Below are 22,351 nucleotides of genomic sequence, written 5' to 3' on the forward strand. Positions count from 1 at the left end.
TACAATAATTACAAAATATTTTATATATTTCATGAGTTTTTAAAATCTGTGTGTATTTTTCACTTTTCATAGTTTTTACTCTTTTGCATACTATCCTGGCTAGTTTTATGTCAACTTGACACAAGCTAGAGTCATCTGAAAGGAGGGAACCACAACTGAGAGAAAATGCCTCCATAAGATACAGCTGCAGGGAATTTCTTAATTAGTAGTTGATGTGGGAGGGCCCATCCCATTGTGGGTGGTGCTATTCCTAAAATGGCTATAAGAAGTAAACAGAATTCCTCAATGGCCTCTAGCATCAGCTCCTGCCCCGCTCAACTTCCTGCCCTTGTTGCTTTTAATGATGAACTGTTACATGGAACTGTGAGCAAAATAAATGCTTTCCTTCCCAACTTGCTTTTTATCATGGTGTTTAATCACAGCAATAATAACACTAAATGAAACACATTACTTTATGGTAAAGAGAATCACTTTATTATAACAAACTCACAAATGAAGCCATCACACAGCTGGATGAGGTAGCTAGTGGAACAAACTCTGTCCATCTCAGAGAACTTCTACCCAGATAGAATGGCCATTCTGAAGCCATGGATCTTCACTCAGGTTTTTACATTTTCATTATTAATTACATTTTCTATACTCATTCACTACAAAAAAGGGAAAAATGGAAGCTTTAAAACCTTTTTTTCAACTTTTGTGTCTTTTTGCCTGCATTCAATCCCTTCTCTTAACCTAACATTACCCTTTCTTGGTCTTGTTTCTTATGCTATAAAGATTACATGTTATACTTAACTTCAAATTAGCATATCATAATATAAGCACACAAAACCACAGTGATTATCTGGAATTTTTAAAGTTCCTGTTCGTAACTAGCATTCAGTCAGAAAAACTAGTTTATGTGTTGTTAATTTTTATAGTCGTTAGCTAAGCAAATAAAGAAGGACATTCATAATGGTAACATATTAAAGTCAGTGGTTCTCAACCTTCCTAATGCTGTGATGATTTAATACAGTTCCTCATGTTGTGGTGACCCCCCAACCATAAAATTATTTCATTGTTACTTCATTACTGTAAGTTGGCTACTGTTAAGAATCATAATGTAAATATCTTATAAGTAGTATATATGATATACAGCCCACAAAAGGGTCACAATCCACAGGTTAAGAACCACTACAGCACGTGAATAAGTAAATGAAAAAAATCAAATCTGCCTTTAGCCTCTACCTCAAAACATGAAATAAATACTATTTTTAATTTTGTATCATAAGGTAAGCACCTATTTATTGAAAATGAGGAATCTTATAAAACTTTGTCATACTTTTATCTTTTCACATTTCTTTTAACCTATGTATACATGCATTTGCAACATATTTAATTAGATTTTCATTTAACATTTTACAAGTATATATGGTCATGTCTGACTATAAATTTATGGGTTTAAGTATGTTCTGTTAGGAAATAAGCATATTTCGGATGATAAGGAAAACAATATCATCATAAAATGCGGTAATACACACATAGTTTGCATTTGGATAGTGTAAGAAGAGGTTTTGTAACTCCCAAAATAGGCATGTGCCTAGAGAAAGATGTCTTCTCTCAGAAGGGAAGGACATGGAAAATGTCAGAAGAGAGGTGGACAAGACAGAATTCTTATGTGTTTAGATGATATCACTAAATTGCAATGGGGAACCTCATCAGAGGTTTCCAAGGGGCCATAGCAACTTTGGGTTTTATAATTACTAGGTATTTATCTTATTACTACCCACAGTTAAATGTGGTGATATTTTATTTCTGCTGAAATGTGGTGATATTTTATTTGTGCTTTAATAAACAAAGCTTGCCTGGAGATCAGAGGAAAAAAACACAAGCCATTATAAGTAAACAAAGAAGTCAGGCAATGGTAGCACCTGCCCTTAATACTATCACTTGGCAGATGGGGATCTCTGTGTGTTCAAGGCCACACTGGAAACAGAGCCAGGTGTGGTGGCACATGCCATAAATTTCAAAACTAGTTAACCATGGAGGTCTGGAGGTCTGCACAGACAGACAGGAATTGATAGTACTAGCTACGAAGAGGAAGTGATGTAGCTGAATAGATAGATAGATAGAGAGAGTAAATCAGGTGGCAGAACAGCAAGGCACATAGGCCTGGGTAAACAGGAAGTCATGGCATTTGGAAGCTACAGAGTTGGTGAGGTAAGGTTGGCTGGTGGCTTTCCCTATTTCCCTGATTTCTCTAAGGCTTTCACCCCTATATTTGGCTCCATTTTTTTAATTTAATAAGACCATTTAGAAATTCATCTACACTGGAAGAAAAAGGTTTTTGTGGGTTATGCAAATGAAACAAGCTCTAAATTGATCAAAATATGCTTTGAAGAACTACCTTAAAAATACTTATGTGGATAAAAATATTGAGCTCCACAATGGTGGGGATTGGACCAACAGGACAAAATTTTGAACAGAAATAACCCAGGGCCTATAAAATACAGTGCTTATAAATGGATAAGAGTATCTCAATTTGTAATATTGGCCTTTGAAACAATGTGAAGAAAAGGCATTTTGTTTTCAGTGACTTATTAGACTACAAAATTCATATTTTCCTTTAGTTCTGAAGCTTTGTTTCCCAAAAGACCACCTGTTTTATACTTCACCTTAAAGCATCTTGCTTGAAATGCACAGTATTTCAAATGTTGTGTCCTGTTTCTCATCTGCAGCAAAGCATTGCTTGTAAAATGTCATGACCATTGGCAACTAAGTGAATAAAATTTCTCTGCTGGACTCATCCAAATTTGTATGCTGAAGGGTTAATGTGTATTCTGGTTTAATATGTTCTTTAAATAATTAAGTAAAAAAGATGGGCAACTAAAATACATTTTAAAAGCAGAAACTACTTGCTGTCAGAAAAAAATTCAAAAGTCTCTCAAAATATACCATTTGATCCATTATTTTAATTATTCCTAAATTGATCTCATTCAATCTAGTAACCAGATGGATAAAATCAGGGATTATTTACTGATTTTTTCCAGTTGTATTAAATATATGAAAAATTATAGAATCTTAAATGTTTATAATGCCAACTAATGCATAATAGTGAAAATGATCTAATTTTCCCAATAAAAAGTGCAAGAAGAAATAAATTATCAATGGGTTATATAGCAAAATAATATTTATACTTTAAAAAGGCTATAAATTTTTTCAGTTGATATGGAAAATGATCATAAGAATTACAAAATCATGAAAATTCAAACTATAAATGTATGCATGCATCATAATTTATAAATGTACACAAATCTAAAAATCATGGCTATCTTATTAGTGGATTTATGAAAATTTGTATTATATACATTTTCTAACTTTTTAGATCAAAAGTATGTAACTTTATTCTGATTAAGATATTTTTAAAATTATTGCCTGAAGTATTGCTTTAAATACATGATTATGAGTCATTTAATTTAAGAACAAAGTATTCATCACTATATTCTCAACAGTTAGCCTGTCACCCAGAACACGGTAGGTAATTAAAATTTTAAATCAATGAAAAATCATATATGCTATTGCTTTTCAAAGCAATCAATTCTATAGGTTTAAGGCAGAAATTATCCAATTCTATAGAAATTAATGTTTATAAAGTAAATTCAAACTTTATCCATTTTGAAATGGAATTGCACAATGTCCCTGCTAGACACTAGACACTAACAAATTAAAACCCCAGTGAAAGATAGTATTTACTTCTTTTGAAGTTATTTGCCAGTGAGATGCCATAGACCTTCCATACAATACAAGCTATTACCAATATTCTCAGTTACCTACCAGAAACTGATAGTAAGACATTGTAGATGAAGATCTAGCATACCTGAGTCATAGAATATGCAGAAAGTAAGATAGTACTGAGCTGGAAGTTTCATCTCTTTGCTTAGCTTTCATACTGGCAAGATTTACGCATGTCACCCGAGGAAAAAAGTAATTATCAGTCTTACTCACCTGGTAACCTTGTTATCTATCATAATTTTTGGCATGGCAAGACACACCTACTGATGCTTTAGTAGCATAAACATCACTGAAGTAACCAAACATTTTCTGATTGGATTTAAGTCTTGCACCACAAGGGGAAAACTATATCTGCTACCATTTGGTGGCTGAGAACCTATGGCTACAATGATCCTAGGTCCTCTAGGAGAATATACTAGTATTATTCTGCTAAATGGGTATAGTATTAAAGCAAATTCTAATGAATTTTCATTATATTCATAGATAATTGTATTTGTCAATCCTCATCAGAGAAGTTTTGTTTGTAGTAGATTGTGATTAACATATAGACACACATTTAGTCAATGTGTGTAAAGTAAGAGAAGACAGAAGTCTCAGCCCTAAATGGAACATATGTACTGCATTGTGGTTGATATGTTGTACACCCCAATAAACTTATCTGGGGGTCAGAGAAAAGAACAGCCACTATATTAAACATAGGTTTAGACAGTGGTAGCACACACCTTTAATCCTAGCATTCTGGAGGCAGAGATCCATCTGGATCTCTGTAAGTTCAAAGCCACACTGCAAACAGCCAGGCATGGTGACACATGCCTTTAATCTCAAGAAGTGATGGCAGAAAGCAGAAAGGTATATAAGGACCAGGAACTACAGACTTTTTAAGCTTTTAGGCTTTTAGCAGCAGTTTAGCTTAGATCCATTTGGATGAGGACATAGAGACTTCCAGTTTGAGGAAACAAAATCAGCTGAGGAATTGGCAAGGTGAGGTTAGCTGTGGCTGGTTCTGTTTCTCTCATCTTTCAGCCTTCACCTGAATACCTGGCTCTGGGTTTGTTTTTATTAATAAGACCTTTTAAGATTCATGCTACACTACACTACCTCTTAGCAAGACTCGGGGATAATTTCAAAAGGGGAAACGGAGAGTGCAATACCAAGAGGTGGTAGATGACTACAAGGAAGCAGCATTTTCTGGAAACAGCAGGGGAACTATTTACATGAACTCACAAATAGCTGTGACAACATTCACAAGACCTGTGCAAGTTTAAGCCAGATCAAATCCCAGCATGGAGAGGGGAGTTGGGAACAAAATCCCACCCCTACCATGGAGGGCTTGGAAATTATTAGCTGCTAGGAAAGGGAGAGTCCAATTTTTCTAAGAGTATTGCCCCTGGTAAATAGTCAGTTTTCCAGTGGAAAGACATGGCATCCAAGACTATTTGGTCTCCAGAAATTACTTTTGTGAAAAAAAGACAATGAGCTGGGTGTGGATATGATCAAAACACAAAGTATGTTAAATGAAATTCCCAAAGAACTAGTAAATATTTTTCCTTCTTAAAATATTTATTTAGTTTATTTTCTATGTGACTTGAGTTTCATTAAAAATACTCACTAAATTAATATTATCTTAGGCTATAGACAGTATTCCCAGCGATTTCTGAAATGTCCCAAAATATACTTCTGTAATGCTATGCTATATATTTATGTGTCAGGCCCTTCTTAGCACTAAATATGAAATAAAATTTTTAAACAACCTTGACAATGGTCTATACCCTGTAGCATCAAATATTGATCAAAATTTAATTCTTTATGAGAAAATAAGAAAGCACATCCATCTCATTAGTGTGTATACTAGAGGATGGTTTAAAATAAGCATTTCTATTTATTATCAGTAAATGGTTTATTTGCATACCTATTTTTTTCGATCTGTATACCTAGAGTCACATAAAAAGTTCTCAGGTAAAAAGTGCTCTCAAGTGGAAATTTTAAGAATACTTTTTTAAAAAAAATGATCTCATAAGTTTTGAAGCACTTTGGCTATGACTTTTTTTTCTAATCTGATCAGACACTTCATCTAACCCTAATCATTAGAATTAAATCTCATGCTTACTAAACCTTTAATCTCCTCCAATCAATAATCAATTTATATAATGGAAAATCAGGAGAAAAGAGTATTGCCCCTGGTAAATAGTCAGTTTTCCAGTGGAAAACTTGCATAGCCCACCAATGAAAGAGACCAATAGACCATTACACTATGGTATGGTAAATATTACAATGGAAATATGTGGAATTAAGATAAAGTAGAAGGAAGTCTGCTCTGGTATCTCAAGATGCTCTCACACAAAATTTATATTTAACTGATATTTAGTTGGCCTCTCATCACTGTATATCTCAAAAGTACTTTATGCTCCTTTTATAGTCTCATTATAGTCTTTATACTATTTCAATCCCCCTTCACCAATTCAGTGACTTAAATTTATTTCAGTCCTCAGGATTGAAGTCAGGGCCATGTGTGTGTGTGTGTGTGTGTGTGTGTGTGTGTGTGTGTGTGTGTTAGTTAAGCATTTTACCCCTGAATTACCTCCAGACAAAAAATTCAAAATGCTTTATTTTGCTCTCTATGCCAGACATTCCTTTGAAGATGAGGCAATAACAAAATATAAACCTCTTAAATTTGTGAAAATAATTTTAGTGTGTGCAAATAATAAAAGTAAATGATAAGAAATGTAACAAAATCCAGACAGATGATTAAGAACAACTGGATCAGAGATGTACTTTAATGTGTATCATACATTGTTCATAACCATTTCTGTTGGATTTTGAATTACTCTGAGACATCATTTGAAAATATTCACTTTTGCATTATGTGTGTCTATAGCTATTTGTCAAATTGAATTGATTATGATGCATTTCCTTCAAATTTCCATGTCTTTTTTTCTTGCTTATTCAAATATCATAATCAAGGTACCTAGATAAAGAGATCAATATGATTACTTGCAATTCATGTTCTGCAATAAAGAAACAAATTTCCTTTAACTTTATCTAAATTTCCCATTTTAAATTTAAAATTTTAGCAACATAAAATACGGGAAGCCATGAAGCTGCTTTTTGTTTTTATTTTTTATTTTTCTTGTGAAAGGACTTCATTTATGTATTGTACCTAAATACATAATGAAAACTATAGTTTGCATTTCACAACCAGAGCAATTAACTTGAAAATGATACTTAGAGAAAATATTGCAGAATAACAATAATAGTTTCAAAAGTACAAGACATTTTTAACCTGTGAAAGATGCTAAACTATAATGATGAACTGCAAGTCTGAAAAATGAATTTAAAGTTCTTGACAGTATCCCTGGATTAGCATTTTTGACATCTACATTCACTACAAAGAATAACTGATACGATTTTTGTCAAGTGAGATATTTGTTAGCTTGTGCTTATCATAACTCAATAAAGGTGATGTTTGAGTCTGGGAAAATCCCTTCCACAAATCTTAGTTTTCACAATGTGTTTAATTAGCCACCTAAATTTTTATTTGAATAGTAATGAATCCATCTGATTAATGTCTTTAAACTGAAACCGACGATTTGACTTTGTTTGGAATATAAAAAGTACAGCCAACTTTGAATAATAAGAAGCATGATTAATTGATGTCAGACTAATAATGTGCACTGCAATTTTCCCAGTATTGTTGAAATGTTAAACTACTCAATTGGGCTAAAATGACATTATGGAAAAATTTCAAGATGAGTTATATAAACTTTGCACTAATAACAGGATCTTGAAGAAGAACCATAGGTAGATGGCATGGCATTTCCAAGCAAAATGATACACAAACATAATTCCTTGTAACTTTAGAAAGCTAGTATAAATGAGCACTTCCCTAAGTCTTTCTCATGATAAATTTCATTATAATTGGTTAAGAAGAAATTCACAAAACTTTCATATTCACTTTGCTGGTAATTTCCCATTTGTCAAATTTTGTGTATTAAACTAGCTGAAAATGAATGAGGACTTCTATTTTACTAGTCATTTTTTTCTTTCCTTAATATTAGTCATATTAATTCTCTCCTACAAGCACAATATTCTGCTATAAACTAAAGATTGTATCAAATGCCATCTCTGTAACCCTTACAAGAAAGGGATATACTATTTTTCTTGTAATAGGACTTAATTTATGTATGGCACTAAAAGACATTGTCAATATATATTGTTTCGTTATTTATTTATTTATTTATTTATTTTGGTTTTTCGAGACAGGGTTTCTCTGTGTAGCTTTGCGCCTTTCCTGGAGCTCACTTGGTAGCCCAGGCTGGCCTCGAACTCACAGAGATCCGCCTGGCTCTGCCTCCCGAGTGCTGGGATTAAAGGCTTGCGCCACCAACGCCCGGCGCTTGTTTTGTTATTATTGTTGATATTGTTGTTGCTTTGTTGTTATTGTTTCTACTGTATACAAGCCCCCTATAAACCCAACCAGGAATTTCCCTCTGACAATTGGTAACAAACTAGATTTCATTTATGTCCTTGTTAGTTTTTGTCACCTTGATGCAAGCTAAACTCAACTGAGAAAAGGGAAACTCAACTGAGAAAATGCTCCTACAAGGTTGTCCTATGGGCAAGCTTCTGGGTCATTTTCTTCATTGGTAGTTGATGTAGGAGGGTCTGGATCACTGTGGGCAGTGCTGCCCTTGGGTAGGCAGGTACTCCTGGGGTATATAAGAAAGCAGACTGAGCAAGCCACGGAGGATAAGCCAGTAAATAGTACTCCTCCACAATTTCTAGTTCAGTTCCTGCATCCAGGATCCTGCCTTAAGTTCTAGCCTTGACTTTCCTCAGTGATGGAGAATGACCTGGAAGTGTAGTCTTAAATAAACTCTTTCCTCTTCAAGTTGCTTTGGTCATGGTGTTCAGACACAGCAACAGAAACTATCTCTAATTAAATCTATCTATAAGTCAGACTGTGGTGGGATATCACTCTGTATGCTGTGAATCTGTGTTGCTCTGAGTGGTTGATAAATAAAACACTGATTGGTCAGTAGCCAGGCAAGAAGTACAGGTAGGGTAAGCAGATGAGGAGAAGCCAGGAAAGAGGAAGGCTTAGTCATGAGTCACCAGCCAGACACAGAGGAAAGAAGATGACAAGGCAAAACAGAAAAGGTACCAAGCCACATGGCTAAACATAAATAAGAATTATGGGTTAATTTAACTGTAAGAGCTAGTCAGTAATAAGCCTGAGCTAATGGCCAAGCAGTTATAATTAATATAAGCCTCTGTGTGCTTACTTGGGGGACATGAGTAGGAGAGATTTGTTCAAAACACTGCCAGCCAGGACACAAGAAAACTTCCAACTACATTTGGCATACTAATGTGGGGCTCTCGAATTTCCATAAGGCCTAAAAGAGCTTAAAAAAGGACTTCTAAACACACAATAACAGTGCCAAAAATATCTTTCTACTTCATGTCTCATGTGGGTAGAGATATAGAGACACCAAGGTACAGAGATGCTATGTCATGCAAACTTGACCTACAGTATGGCAGGTTCATGGCACATGGGCTTGAGTGCACCATGGCAGAATCCTGCCACTGTCAGCATGGTGCATGGTGTATATAGCTTTTGCTACTACAGACCAAAAATCTAAAAGGTTTTTGAGCTACACACTGCTGGATGGAATCAGAGAACCACTGTTTCACAGAGTCAGCAATGAGCATGGTTCCCCCAGAGCTAGCAGTAAACCTAGTTTCGGCCATGTTGTAAAGCTGAGGTGGGCAGAGCCATGCTGCAGTTTAAAGCAAGATTCACAATAGGGCAGATTCAGATGAAATAAACCTCTAAATGGTTTACAATGTGTATAAAATTATATGTAGGCTTGGAAGACAGAGGAAAAGGACTATAGACAGTTATATAAAGAAATGGAAAGTTTTAAAAAATAAATTCTTTAAAGAGAAAGTAAAAGTAATATAAATAATAAGCTACATAAAGATGGAAATCACACAGGATCTGGACTGTGTTGTCTTTGGGATTTTTAACTGCAGAGAAACATTTGATTATAAAAGCTGCTGAGTTAAATCAATATGTATATTTTAAAGATCTCTTGATTTCAAAATTTATGTCTAAGGATACATTGTTTTGGAAAAGAGGTTCTGTTTTTGTTTCCACAGAAGATGGGAACCTATGGATTGCTTCCAGGCTAATGTGGTTTGATCAAGAAAGACCCCCTGAGAGGTCTCCAGATGATTAAATATCCAGAACAGCTTCAAGGCAACTAACTGGCTCAGAGAATACAGTGTCACAGACTACTCCGGTCTGGATTTGCCCACAATTCTTAATTTTCTCAGGATCCGCATAAGACTACCAGTGCCCCCTATCAGTAGGAAGTAGCCTAGACCACTTTGCCCACATTCCCAAAAAATAGATTATGGATGTTTTTCTTTGTCAAAGATTGGTTACAAATTGTTATTGGTCATAGTCAATATCTTTCTAAAAGAAAAAAGGGGAATGGGATATAGATATAAGATGAAATGGTAGATTATTGAATCTACTTTTAAAGAACAATTTGTTTAAAATATTTTACATTAGTATAGATTTTAGTTTATTGATACAAATTTAAAGTTAATTTTGTTATACTGTATGTATATTTCTACTCTTGCTAAGGTATTATGTTTATACAGCTCATTTGAAATTGTAATGGATAATTAAATACAGATTAATAATTAGTCTTCTATGATAGTCAAACTTATAGTCATGTTAGTTAAGTTTTCTAGATATAAATAGATATAATTCAGTTAGGTAGGTAATTTTCAAACACTTCAAATTCCTATAGTATATGGCATTTAAAATGTTTTAAAAACTTCGATTTTCTGGATATTGTAACATGTCTGTCTGTTCCTGGCAGCACCAATCTACTTCAAAGAAGATAATGGACATTGAAGAAACTCATTATGGAGTTTGCTTTCTTTGTTGCAAAAGTTAGCCACTGGGCAAAAAAGTGCCCTTGTGTTGACTGCTTGGTTGTATGTTATATAAACTGGACATGCAGGACCCATAGGAAGGTGACCCCTGAACTTTGCAAGACAAGATGGTCCTTCAGGTTCCTGCTTCAAAGAGAAGACTGCCAGATAGTCTACAGGACACAGACAGAAACGACTGAGAGTCTCTAGTCCTATAGGCTGAAGTTGGATGCCCCAACATTGCAGAGGAACTTTGTTTTTTGGGTGAGTGTCCAGGCAGCCAGCTGTCTTTGGATGAATGTCTAGCAGCCAGCTTTTAGATTTTTGGAAGTTGCTTACAATGTTCTTCCTGTTTAGTTAGGTAATATTCTGGGGTCTTTGATATAGTTGAAGACTAGATAGTTATAATTGTAGTTTTCCTTGTTTATGATAAAATATTAATTAGACATGAAACGTTAGACTCACAAATATAGGAGAGATAGAATATTTTCTTTAATTTTGCCAAATACAAATAGATTAGATATCATAACTGAAATTCTTGCTTGATAACTGTTCTATTATAAGTAATTTTACTATGTTAAAACCTTCCTTTTTGATTAGACAGAAAAGGGGAAGTGTTGTGGGATGTTGTTCTGTATGCTGTGAATATGTGTTGCTCTGACTGGTTGATAAGTAAGTATAGGTGGAGTAAGCAGATGAGGAGAATTCTGAGAAGAGGAAGGGCAGAGTCAGGCGTTGCCAGCCAGACACAGAGGAAGCAAGATGACAAGGCAAAACTGAGAAAAGGTACCAAGCCATGTGGCTAAATATAAATAAGAATTATGGGTTAATTTAACTGTAAGAGCTAGTCAGAAATAAGCCTGAGCTAATGGTCAAACAGTTATAATTAATATAAGCCTCCTTGTATTTACTTGGGGAACACAAGTGGGAGAGATTTGTCCTGACCATGGGCTGACCAGGACACAGGAAAATTTCCAACTTCATCAGAGAATAATGTTAATTAAAAACATCCATAAATTATCAGATGGTATTAGGCACTAGTATAGTTTTTCCAGAGACAGTTTTGGAAATCTGAATGATCTGGAATAAGAACAGCCAGTGCTTTCAATCAAGTAATTTGTACTATATTTTCAGTGTTTTGAATATTGAAATAGCTTTGATTCAAAAATAATTTATGTGTAGGTTTTTTTTCCTTAATAGACCCATGTGCCATGCACATAAACAGATGATTTTGACCATACTTGTATTTTTTCCTTTCAGAAATGGGATGGGATGTTTCCCCCTCACATTTCCTATATGCTCTAGACATCAACAAATAAAGTTGATCAAAATAAGATCCTAAGCACACTTCTAATTTTTGTACCCTTAGAAACCAAAGGACTATCCCTCTTAGTTGATGGCATCTACTTCAGAATCTGAAAAAATGTGTTTACAACACCGTTCATAAGCTTACTGTAATCAATGTCTTCCTTCTGGTTAGTAAGCAATTTATTCTTAAGAAATGTTTATTGGAAAAAAATGCAGTTTCATTTGAACAAATTTTGGGGGGAAAATAAAGTCTTCGGGTTAGTCATAAGTGAAGAAAAGAAAAATCATTTGAGAAGATACTAGTTGAAGGAGGACCTGATAAAGAATATGTAAATAAATTCTAATTAGTCAGGAAGCCTCTAAGAATGCTCCCTGCAGCAAAATTATTGTCTTCAATAGACAATATCTTTTGTTATCAATAGAAATCTAACTTTTGTTAGACATTTAAATTTTTCCTTTTATATTTTCTCACTGAAACTATGCAGTAATGACTAAATCCCTTGAATGAACAAAGTGTCTAGTAGAAACTTTAAAAAATAGATATTGAATAAATGTTATTGCATATAATCTAATGGCAATTAATCTGAGGGAGTATCACTTTTATAGAGAGCACACAGAATATTAACAAATGAATTAGTAACACTATTGTGCATGTTAAAACACTTAGCATTTTCCAAAGGAAGGAATTCTTAATTGATTTTTTGCATGATAGTTATGATAAAGTTTTTATCATAAGCCCTGTGTCAACATGTGATATGGGAGATTCAAGCATTACAATGGTATATGAGATATCTATAAAGTTTCTGCTTAGCAGCAAAACTTTTATCACTCTGAGAAATCTGAGATAAATTTAGTTGATTAAAAGGGAACAGGGCTGACACTCTTTTGTTTCCTTTCATTTTGTGAAACAAAATCAGTGATCCTGCTGCAGGCACCTCAAGTTCTGGGCTTACATACATGGGCCATCACCTCTGACTACCTGGTACATTTTAAAGAAGTTAACTGTAATATGAAACATGTAATCTTAATAGCACCACAGACTTTCGCTGTGCTGTGTTACTTTCTATAGTTTTTTTTAAAGACTCCTGGGTAGATTATAGCATTTTAGTAGAAGTACTCCAACAACCTGTAAGTGAAGAATTCCACAGCTACTGAGTATGATGGAATGTTTTCTAAACAAAAATGTAATTATCTAACACAGGCTAAAAGTCATTTCAAAGAACTCTTAAAAGAAGAAATGAGGGCTGGAGAGATGGCTCAGCGGTTAAGAACACTGACTGTTCTTCCAGAGGTCCTGAGTTCAATTCCCAGCAACCACATGTTGGCTCACAACCATCGGTAATGAGATCTGGTGCCCTCTTCTGGCCTGCAAGCATACATGTAGGCAGAATGCAGTATCCATAATAAATAAATAAATGAATAAAGCGCGTGCGCACTGCGGTTCTGCGCTTGTCATCATGGCGACGCGGGGCCATGTGCAGGACCCTAACGACCGGCACCTCCGGCCCATTTACGATTACCTTGATAATGGGAATAATAAAATGGCAATTCAGCAAGCTGATAAACTGTTGAAGAAACACAGAGATCTTCACTGTGCAAAGGTTCTCAAGGCAATTGGTTTGCAGAGAACAGGAAAACAGGAAGAAGCCTTCACCTTGGCACAGGAGGTGGCTGCCCTTGAGCCCACAGATGACAACTCCCTGCAGGCCTTGACGATCCTCTACCGGGAAATGCACCGGCCGGAGTTAGTCACAAAGCTTTATGAGGCAGCTGTGAAGAAGGTTCCCAACAGCGAGGAGTATCACTCTCATCTCTTCATGGCCTACGCCAGAGTGGGCGAGTACAAGAAGATGCAGCAGGCTGGCATGGCTCTGTATAAGATTGTCCCCAAAAACCCTTACTACTTTTGGTCTGTGATGAGCCTAATCATGCAATCTATATCCGCACGAGATGAAAATCTCTCCAAAACCATGTTTCTGCCCCTGGCAGAGAGAATGGTAGAGAAGATGGTGAAAGAGGACAAGATAGAAGCTGAGGCTGAAGTTGAACTTTACTATATGATCCTGGAACGCTTGGGGAAGTACCAGGAAGCCCTGGATGTCATTAGAGGGAAATTAGGAGAGAAATTGACAAGTGAGATTCAGAGTCGGGAAAACAAATGCATGGCCATGTACAAGAAACTGAGCAGGTGGCCGGAGTGCAACGCTCTTTCCCGACGCCTCCTCTTGAAAAACTCAGATGACTGGCAGTTCTATCTGACTTATTTCGATTCTGTCTTTCGACTGATTGAAGAGGCCTGGACACCTCCTGCTGAAGGGGAACACTCCTTAGAAGGGGAAGTACACTGCTCTGCAGAAGACGCCGTGAAGTTTATAGAGGATCGGATAATGGAGGCATCGCAAAGTGCCCGCCATGTCCGAGGCCCACACCTTGCTAAGCTGGAGCTCATCAGGCGTCTGCGGAGCCAAGGTTGTAACGACGAGTACAAGCTGGGTGACCCAGAAGAGTTAATGTTCCAGTATTTCAAGAAGTTCGGGGATAAGCCGTGTTGCTTCACAGACCTGAAGGTGTTTGTTGACCTCCTGCCTGCTGCCCAGTGCACACAATTTATTAATCAGCTTCTTGGAGTGGTTCCGTTGTCAACACCAACGGAGGACAAGCTGGCCCTGCCCGCTGACATCCGTGCCCTGCAGCAGCACCTGTGTGTCGTGCAGCTGACAAGGCTCCTTGGCTTGTACCACACCATGGATAAGAACCAGAAGCTGGATGTGGTCCGAGAGTTGATGTTAAGGTACCAGCACGGACTGGAGTTTGGACGCTCTTGTTTGAAGACAGAGTTGCAGTTTTCTGACTATTACTGCCTCCTCGCTGTCCATGTGCTCACTGATATATGGAGAGAAACAGGTGAGGAGACTGCTGTGTGGCAAGCCCTGACTCTGCTGGAAGAGGGCTTAACCCACAGCCCATCCAATGCTCAGTTCAAACTGCTGCTCGTTCGAATCTACTGCATGCTGGGTGCATTTGAGCCCGTGGTGGATCTTTACTCCAGCCTTGATGCTAAGCATATCCAGCACGACACCATTGACTATCTTCTGACCCGATACGCTGCATCCCTGGGTCAGTACGCTGCTGCCTCCCAGTCCTGCAACTTCGCACTCAGGTTTTTCCACTCCAACCAGAAAGATACCTCAGAATACATTATTCAAGCTTACAAATACGGTGCATTTGAGAAGATCCCAGAGTTTATCGCTTTTAGGAACAGGCTGAATAATTCTCTCCACTTCGCACAAGTGCGCACTGAACGGATGCTGTTAGACCTTCTACTTGAAGCGAACATATCAACCAGCTTGGCAGAAAGTATCAAATCAATGAATCTGAGGCCAGAGGAAGATGACGTTCCATGGGAAGATTTGAGAGACAACAGAGACTTGGATGTTTTCTTTAGCTGGGATCCAAAGGACAGGAATGTTTCTGAAGAGCATAAGAAACTCTCCTTGGAGGAGGAGACCATGTGGTTAAGAATTCGCACCTTAACGTTGAGGCTGATCAGTGGACTTCCCAGTCTCACCCACCCTGTGGAGCCAAAGAACTCAGAGAAGACCTCGGAGAATGGTGTGTCCTCCCGGATTGACATTCTTCGTTTGCTCCTTCAACAGCTAGAAGTGGCCGTGGAGACGGGGAAGCGATTTATTGAGAAGGAAATTCAGTACCCCTTCCTTGGGCCTGTGCCCACCAGGATGGGCAGGTTCTTCAGTTCTGGCTGCTGTCACTGCCAGGTCCACTCCTTCCATCTTGTCAGCGATGTGTATGAGCTCGACACCAGCGGCTTGGAGGGTACAGTGGATCTACAGGAACGAATAGAAAATAGTCTTGCATCTTTACTAGAATTATTGAAAGGCGTCTTCAGCATGTGTAAAGGCGAACTCTTAGAAGTTAAAGATGGCAATGTGAAGACACAGCCTGCTGTCCTAGAGAACCTGGTCTTCTTTGTCGAGACTATCTCTATCGTCCTTTGGGTATCTAGTTACTGTGAGAGTGTCTTGCGACCATACAAATTAAATATACAGAAAAAGAAAAAGAAGAAAAAAGAGACCAGCATCATCATGCCTCCAGTCTTCACCAGTTTCCAAGACTATGTAACTGGACTTCAGACTTTAATTTCCAATGTTGTGGATCATATTAAAGGACTTGAAACACATCTAATTGCACTTAAACTTGAGGAACTCACGTTAGAAGACACTTCTATCTCTCCGGAAGAAAGAAAATTTTCAAAGACTGTGCAGGGGAAAGTACAGAGCAGTTACCTGCACTCACTTCTGGAAATTGGGGAGCTGCTGAGAAAAAGACTTGAGACCACAAAGAAACTAAAAATTTAAGCAAGTCTGAAGCACAGGCCCTGAAGAGCGACAGCAGAAGATGACGATACCACCTCCCCTGGCAGAGCAACATCTGCTGGCCATCGTTAATCCAGAACTTCCTCACAAATGCATGAAGGACTTTGATCGTGAATTCATTTTTGAGGTATTAAATATATACAACTGATTATAAATTATTGTATATAAACCAGAAGCAGGACCCTCAAAAAAAAAAAAAAAAAAAAAAAAAAAAAAAAAAAAAGAAGAAATGAAAAAAATCTGAGAAATTGAAAATGATTAAACAAAGGTAGCATTTTATATAGAATGTCCAATTACTGTGATAGGGTAATTTTGACACTGGAGTACAATGATACTTGCACAATTTTTCTGTTATTAAAACATGAAGGGAAACATTTGAGACTTTTGGAGAAAGATCAGTTGAAATTTTAGGGTTTCTGGCAATCTTTTTTGTTTAATATCTATAACCTAATGATCCCCAGAAAGGTATTTATAGCTACAAAATTTTCTTTGAACTACAGATAATACAGTCCAACAGAAGATACTTGAATGTCTCAAATAGAACAAAAATTGTCAAAGCATATCCTTATGTTCCCCCTGTATCAAATTGATAGGTCCTCCCTGCTCAAGACAAAAGCTGACATCATTGCTTCTAACTTGATTCCTAAATTGATCCAGATTCTGTAGACAAACTGCTAATTAATAAGGCCTTATTAATAATAAAAAAACCAGAGCCAGATATTGGGGTGAAATCTGAAAGATCAGAGAAGCAGAATAAGCCATAGCCAACTTCACCTCGACAACTCCTCATCCAATCCTTTTTCCACAAATCTTCAGACTGAAAGCTTCTGAGTGCTCACCTGAATGGATTTCAGTTGAACTGCTGCTAAAAGCCAAAAAGCTTAAAAGCCTCTAGTTCCTGATCCTCACACCCTACATATCTTTCTGCTTCCTGCCATCACTTCTTGGGATTAAGGGCATGTGTCTTTCCCAAGCAAGAAATGAGATGTCAAGTCCTAGGATTAAAGGCATGTGTCTTTCCCAAGAAATGAGATTTCAAGTGCTGGGATTAAAGGCGTGTGCTACCATGCCTGGCTCTGTTTCCAGTGTGGCCTTGAATTCACAGAGATCTGGATGGATCTCTGACTTGGAATGCTAGGATTAATGGTGTGTGCCACCACTGTCTGGCCTCTATGTCTAATCTAGTGGCTGGCTCTGATCACCAGATAAGTTTTGTTAGGGTACACAATATATTGGGGGACACAATATATCACCACAAGTTTCCTCCTCCAAACCATATCATACAAATATTTACTTCAAAATTGCTATTTTCTTTTCAAGAAATCAAATTGCTACCACTGTCTGCATAGTGGCACAAGCAAGGATTCTCACTCAACACACATAAACACTCTGTCTAGTTCTGTTGCTCCTTTTCCTTATAACTCCATCCCTCTTCTTATGCTGTCATATTTTCTTTCATTTGGTAAAATGTAAAAGTATACTGTCTACAACTCTCCAAAAACCACCTCTATTTTATACTCTAAGCCACCACTCTGTACCAAAACTTTACCATGTATCTCCCTGATACTGGAATAAAAAGTACACCACTAACATAAATATATTTCCAAGACAAAATGTGTTATATCGTGACACAGTAATTTTAAATGAATAGAGAGGTGAAAGATAACTATGTTTAGATGAAAGAAATTATGAAATATTCTTCAATTCTCTTATTCACATGGAGTATGTGTATTGTCTTTGATTCTCTCTTCTCATGTTCATCCTACACTTCTCTGTCTCTGGGTTCTATCAGCCTTTCCCTACTATTCTTATAGTATTTTTACTTGTCAAAACAAAAATACTTTGTGCTCCTTGTTCTGTTTGTAAAATCTTTTTTAAAAAATCTCATTGAGTGTTCTTTTTTAAGAAAACTGCAGTAAAAAATAAAATAATTGATTTCACATTTTCAGAAATAACAATTATCAATGTTATTTTGATAATTGTTTTTGATAAAAATTATCAAAATCAAGAGCTGTGTAAGCTCTTCCAGACTTTATGTGTATTTTGCTTGCACTCTCATTTTTTTTCTTTTTTTTTTTTTGGTTTTTCGAGACAGGGTTTCTCTGTGTAGCTTTGCGCCTTTCCTGGAACTCGCTTTGGAGACCAGGCTGGCCTCGAACTCACAGAGATCCGCCTGGCTCTGCCTCTCGAGTGCTGGGATTAAAGGCGTGCGCCACCACTGTCCAGCCTCTCTATTTTATTCTTTCCTCCACTTTCTTTCCTTCTGCCTCCATTCTTTCCTTCCTTCCTTTCTTCTTCCTCTATTTTTTTATTAAAATCCTCTTCAAATTTCCCAGGATATACTCATGCATAAAGCAATCTTATCCTTTCCAAAGTTTCTTACTAGTGTAAATAAAAACAGGTAGTAAGATAATTATATTTCTCAATTGGGAATATAAAAGACATGGAGAGAAGTGTGTGATGAGGGATGACTAGATACCTAATATTGATGGAAATATGAATAAACATCTCTTTAAGGAAATGATATTTAAAGCAAGCCATATAGGAAAGGGTAATAGTAGGACACAGGTGCCATGGAGAGGAAAATGGAAAAATGGTAGGGTAGAGGCTTGGTCACCTAAATATCTGAACAATTACAGCACCATTTCACATGCCAGTGTGAATGGGAGAAAGAAAACCCACAAGGCCCCAAGATTAAGAGATACAGACAGACTGTTGAAACAAAAACAATTAGTCTTCTCCAAAGATAAACCCTTTAATTGGTTATCTAATACTCAGTGGTCAGTACTAAAGATATATATATATATATTAATTGGATTCATCAAGTTGAATTTATATATGTAATAAAAAAGATTTAAGAAAAGGAGGTTGTGAATTTGAGATGGAATAGGAAGGGCACATTTAGAAGAAAGGGAGAAATGGCAGGAAATGATATAAATATAAACTCATGAAATTCTCAAGCAATAAAAAATAAATAATAATTATATGTAAAGTATCTGTTATGGAAAAAGATTTTCTAAGTTCATATACTTTTCCCATATGTACAAAAAATCTTTCCAGTGGCATAGATTTTTACAGTGACCTATATATTCCTACAGTATGATTTCATTTGCTGCAGTTAAACATTTTGTTCATCCATGAGATTCAGATCAGTAACAGATATAATAGTGATCGCCAAACTCTTCAACTTTTCTATTTCTTTTTCCAGAGTCTATATTGTCATGGAACATCATATAGTTAGTTCTTACAACATTACAGGGGTTTTGTTCACTTTTGCATTGTCAAAGGATATTACACATTCCTGAATACAGCTATATTTTCATATTTATGTCAGCAAGTGTTTCCGAGGAACTGTGTAGCGCAGAGACAGTATCACAAGCAGACATGGAAGTGGCAAATACGCTCTTGTCTTGCTAAACTACTGACTGCTAATGTTCTGGATTGCCAATGCTCCTTAAGATAGTCTAGTTGTTTTCAAACTTCATTGTGCATAAGAATCACTTAGAAAGATTTTTTAAATGACAGTTTTCAAGGTCCCACTCCCAGTTTGAGTGACATCTCGAACTTTGATTGCTAGATGGTTTTGATCCTACAATGTAGAACCACACCCTGTGAACTACCTTTCTACTTCACCAATGTGTTACTTTTAACTAAGAATTTATTCCATGAACACTGCTGCATTTCAGTATTGCTTCTTAAATATTACTTTTATGTTAGTTTATTTAATATTTGTGCCAATTTCTGTTACTCCATTAAATTTCTCACAGTTGCTTGCTTGCTTAATCAAGCACTTACAGCCTTCATGTAATATTTATAAGCACATGTTTTAATGTTTGCTATGATCATCTTTTCTTGCCACCTATCCCAAAGTACTTGCCTATTTTTCAAGGGCCTTTATTTTTGGTTTTCAGATAAACATTAGAATCATTTCCCAAGATATAAATAAAAAGAACATCTTATTTGAGATTTGATTGGGTTTATGTTAAATTTCAAGATTAATTTTGAGAGAATTATATTTTAAGTCATGCAAGTTTGAAATGTGCTTGCCCTCTGTTCAAATCTGCTTATATGTACCTTAGTGAAGTTTGCTTATCACCTCTTGCATGGGCTAATACAATAATCTTCTATAACTCTCCTACCAATTCAAATCTGACATGACAACATTCCCAGATCAATCTGCCAAGAGCAGGGCATTCAATATAAAATGTGCTGCTTGAACATTTTTGTGATATTGCATTTCAAAGCAAGTAAGGTAAAACTCTTTAACCCATGCTCTAGTTTTCAGCTAAACTCTCATGATTAATGAAATTCTAATGCAATTGTCATTCAATACATCTAAGAGCAAAAGAAGTTTGGAATCTTGGAAACTCAGATCTGTGCAACAGAGGTGCTTATACTAAATGTGAATTTAATATGCATGCTTTTAGACAATATAAATAAGTTTCTTCAGATAAATAAGAGTACTCTTTCAAATTACTCAGAACATGCTTTGACTCTGAAGTTCAGAGAGTAGTCTAACCTGTTTCACTTCCATTGTTGAAACGTGTATAAAGGGATCAGCTGTTTAATTCAGCCACTCTGGGATTACTTTAGACAAGGAAGGAGAATGAAAGCCTGGGTCAAAAATTAGTATTTTCTAATCTTCTTTTGGAATCCCTTATTATTAGGTAAACATGGAGAGGAAACTAATGCATTTGCTAATTATATTGAATAATGGAGCATACAAATCAGTAAGCAATTAAATCCTGGGGAACTGAGATGGCCTGTTTCTGAGTACTTCTGAAAAATTTAGTGTCCATATTATTTGGAGCAATACTAATTGCTATAACAAAGAAATCTTGTAAGTGCCAATGGTGCAACAAAATAGAAGTTAATGTCTCGTTAACGTGAAGAGTCAAATGTAGTTGTTCCTCTTCAACATGCTGCTGCTTTCCTCCATATGGTGATTGAAGGAGTTAGTTTCCAGAGTAGGTCCTGGGATTCCTTTGCATCAAGCTGAGGACAGAGGAATTAAGTACTGCAAAAGCACAGTGGCTTCATCACTACCTATCTCCACAGTCACACACATTTCTGCCCACATTTCCTTATTGAAAGCCGGTAGTATTCTCACAACAGAAGGAATGCATATGTGACTCTAAGGAGAGGTCATTGGCATTGAGAAAATGCCATCACTGGCTGAGCAGCTACATTAAGATGTGACCTGCCTCAACAGATTCTACCAAGCTGAGCTGAATCTCCAGGGGAGTCCTTGCCTTGGAGGAGGTGGGAATGGGGGGTGGATTGGGGGGAAGGGAGGCAGTAGGAGGGAGGACAGGGGATATGGCTGATATGTAAAATTAAATTAATTATAAAATTAATATAAATTAATTATTTAAAAAAAGATGGGAACACTACACTATGGAAATGTCCAGTGTCAGTGTTTGGTGCAAGGTGAATTGTCTTTATCAGTAAATTGAACTATGTTCACCAACTGATGAAATGCCAGTACAGGACAGCATATTACACTTAATAATTTTTTATTTACTACATTCAAGGCATGTTATACTCCAGTATTCATTACTGAATTTCACACTTTGTGATCTAATCATCCTGGTTTGTTCACTAATTGTTTCATGTGCAGATTTTTGTCTTTCCAAACAGATTATAAATTCATGTACAACAGATTATATGAGCACAGAATAGGCAGAGAGTATTATTAAATTCAATTGAATGCTCCCACACTTCTGAAAACTCTGCAAGAACTGATCATAATCCCTCACATCAAAATTAAGCTCCTTAGACTTCACTGTTATTCTTCCAACTACCCAGTCATCTGCATCTTCCCTCACATTACCTAAATCAATCAACTCTCCAATATTCACTGGAAACGTAGAGGATTTTCAGAGGCAGTGACTTGAGATAATCATAATTCTCCATATGCTTTAATTCAAAGC

At 36.4% G+C, this 22,351-nt stretch overlaps 1 protein-coding gene across 1 annotated transcript; it reads left to right on the forward strand.

The window, feature by feature from the left end:
• Positions 1-13,454: 13,454 nt before the first annotated feature.
• On the forward strand, positions 13,455-16,573 carry LOC114697000 (N-alpha-acetyltransferase 25, NatB auxiliary subunit-like). The gene has a single exon (XM_037198959.1). The coding sequence runs from the start codon at positions 13,482-13,484 to the stop codon at positions 16,398-16,400; it is 2,919 nt and encodes a 972-aa protein (XP_037054854.1). The 5' UTR covers positions 13,455-13,481; the 3' UTR covers positions 16,401-16,573.
• The last annotated feature ends 5,778 nt before the right edge of the window (positions 16,574-22,351 follow it).

Source organism: Peromyscus leucopus, chromosome X, assembly GCF_004664715.2.
Source record: "Peromyscus leucopus breed LL Stock chromosome X, UCI_PerLeu_2.1, whole genome shotgun sequence".
Classification (NCBI taxonomy): domain Eukaryota; kingdom Metazoa; phylum Chordata; class Mammalia; order Rodentia; family Cricetidae; genus Peromyscus; species Peromyscus leucopus.

Coding starts and splice junctions, on each gene's coding strand:
- LOC114697000 (XM_037198959.1), top strand. CDS start 13,482: ATGGCGACGCGGGGCCATGTGCAGGACCCTAACGACCGGCACCTCCGG.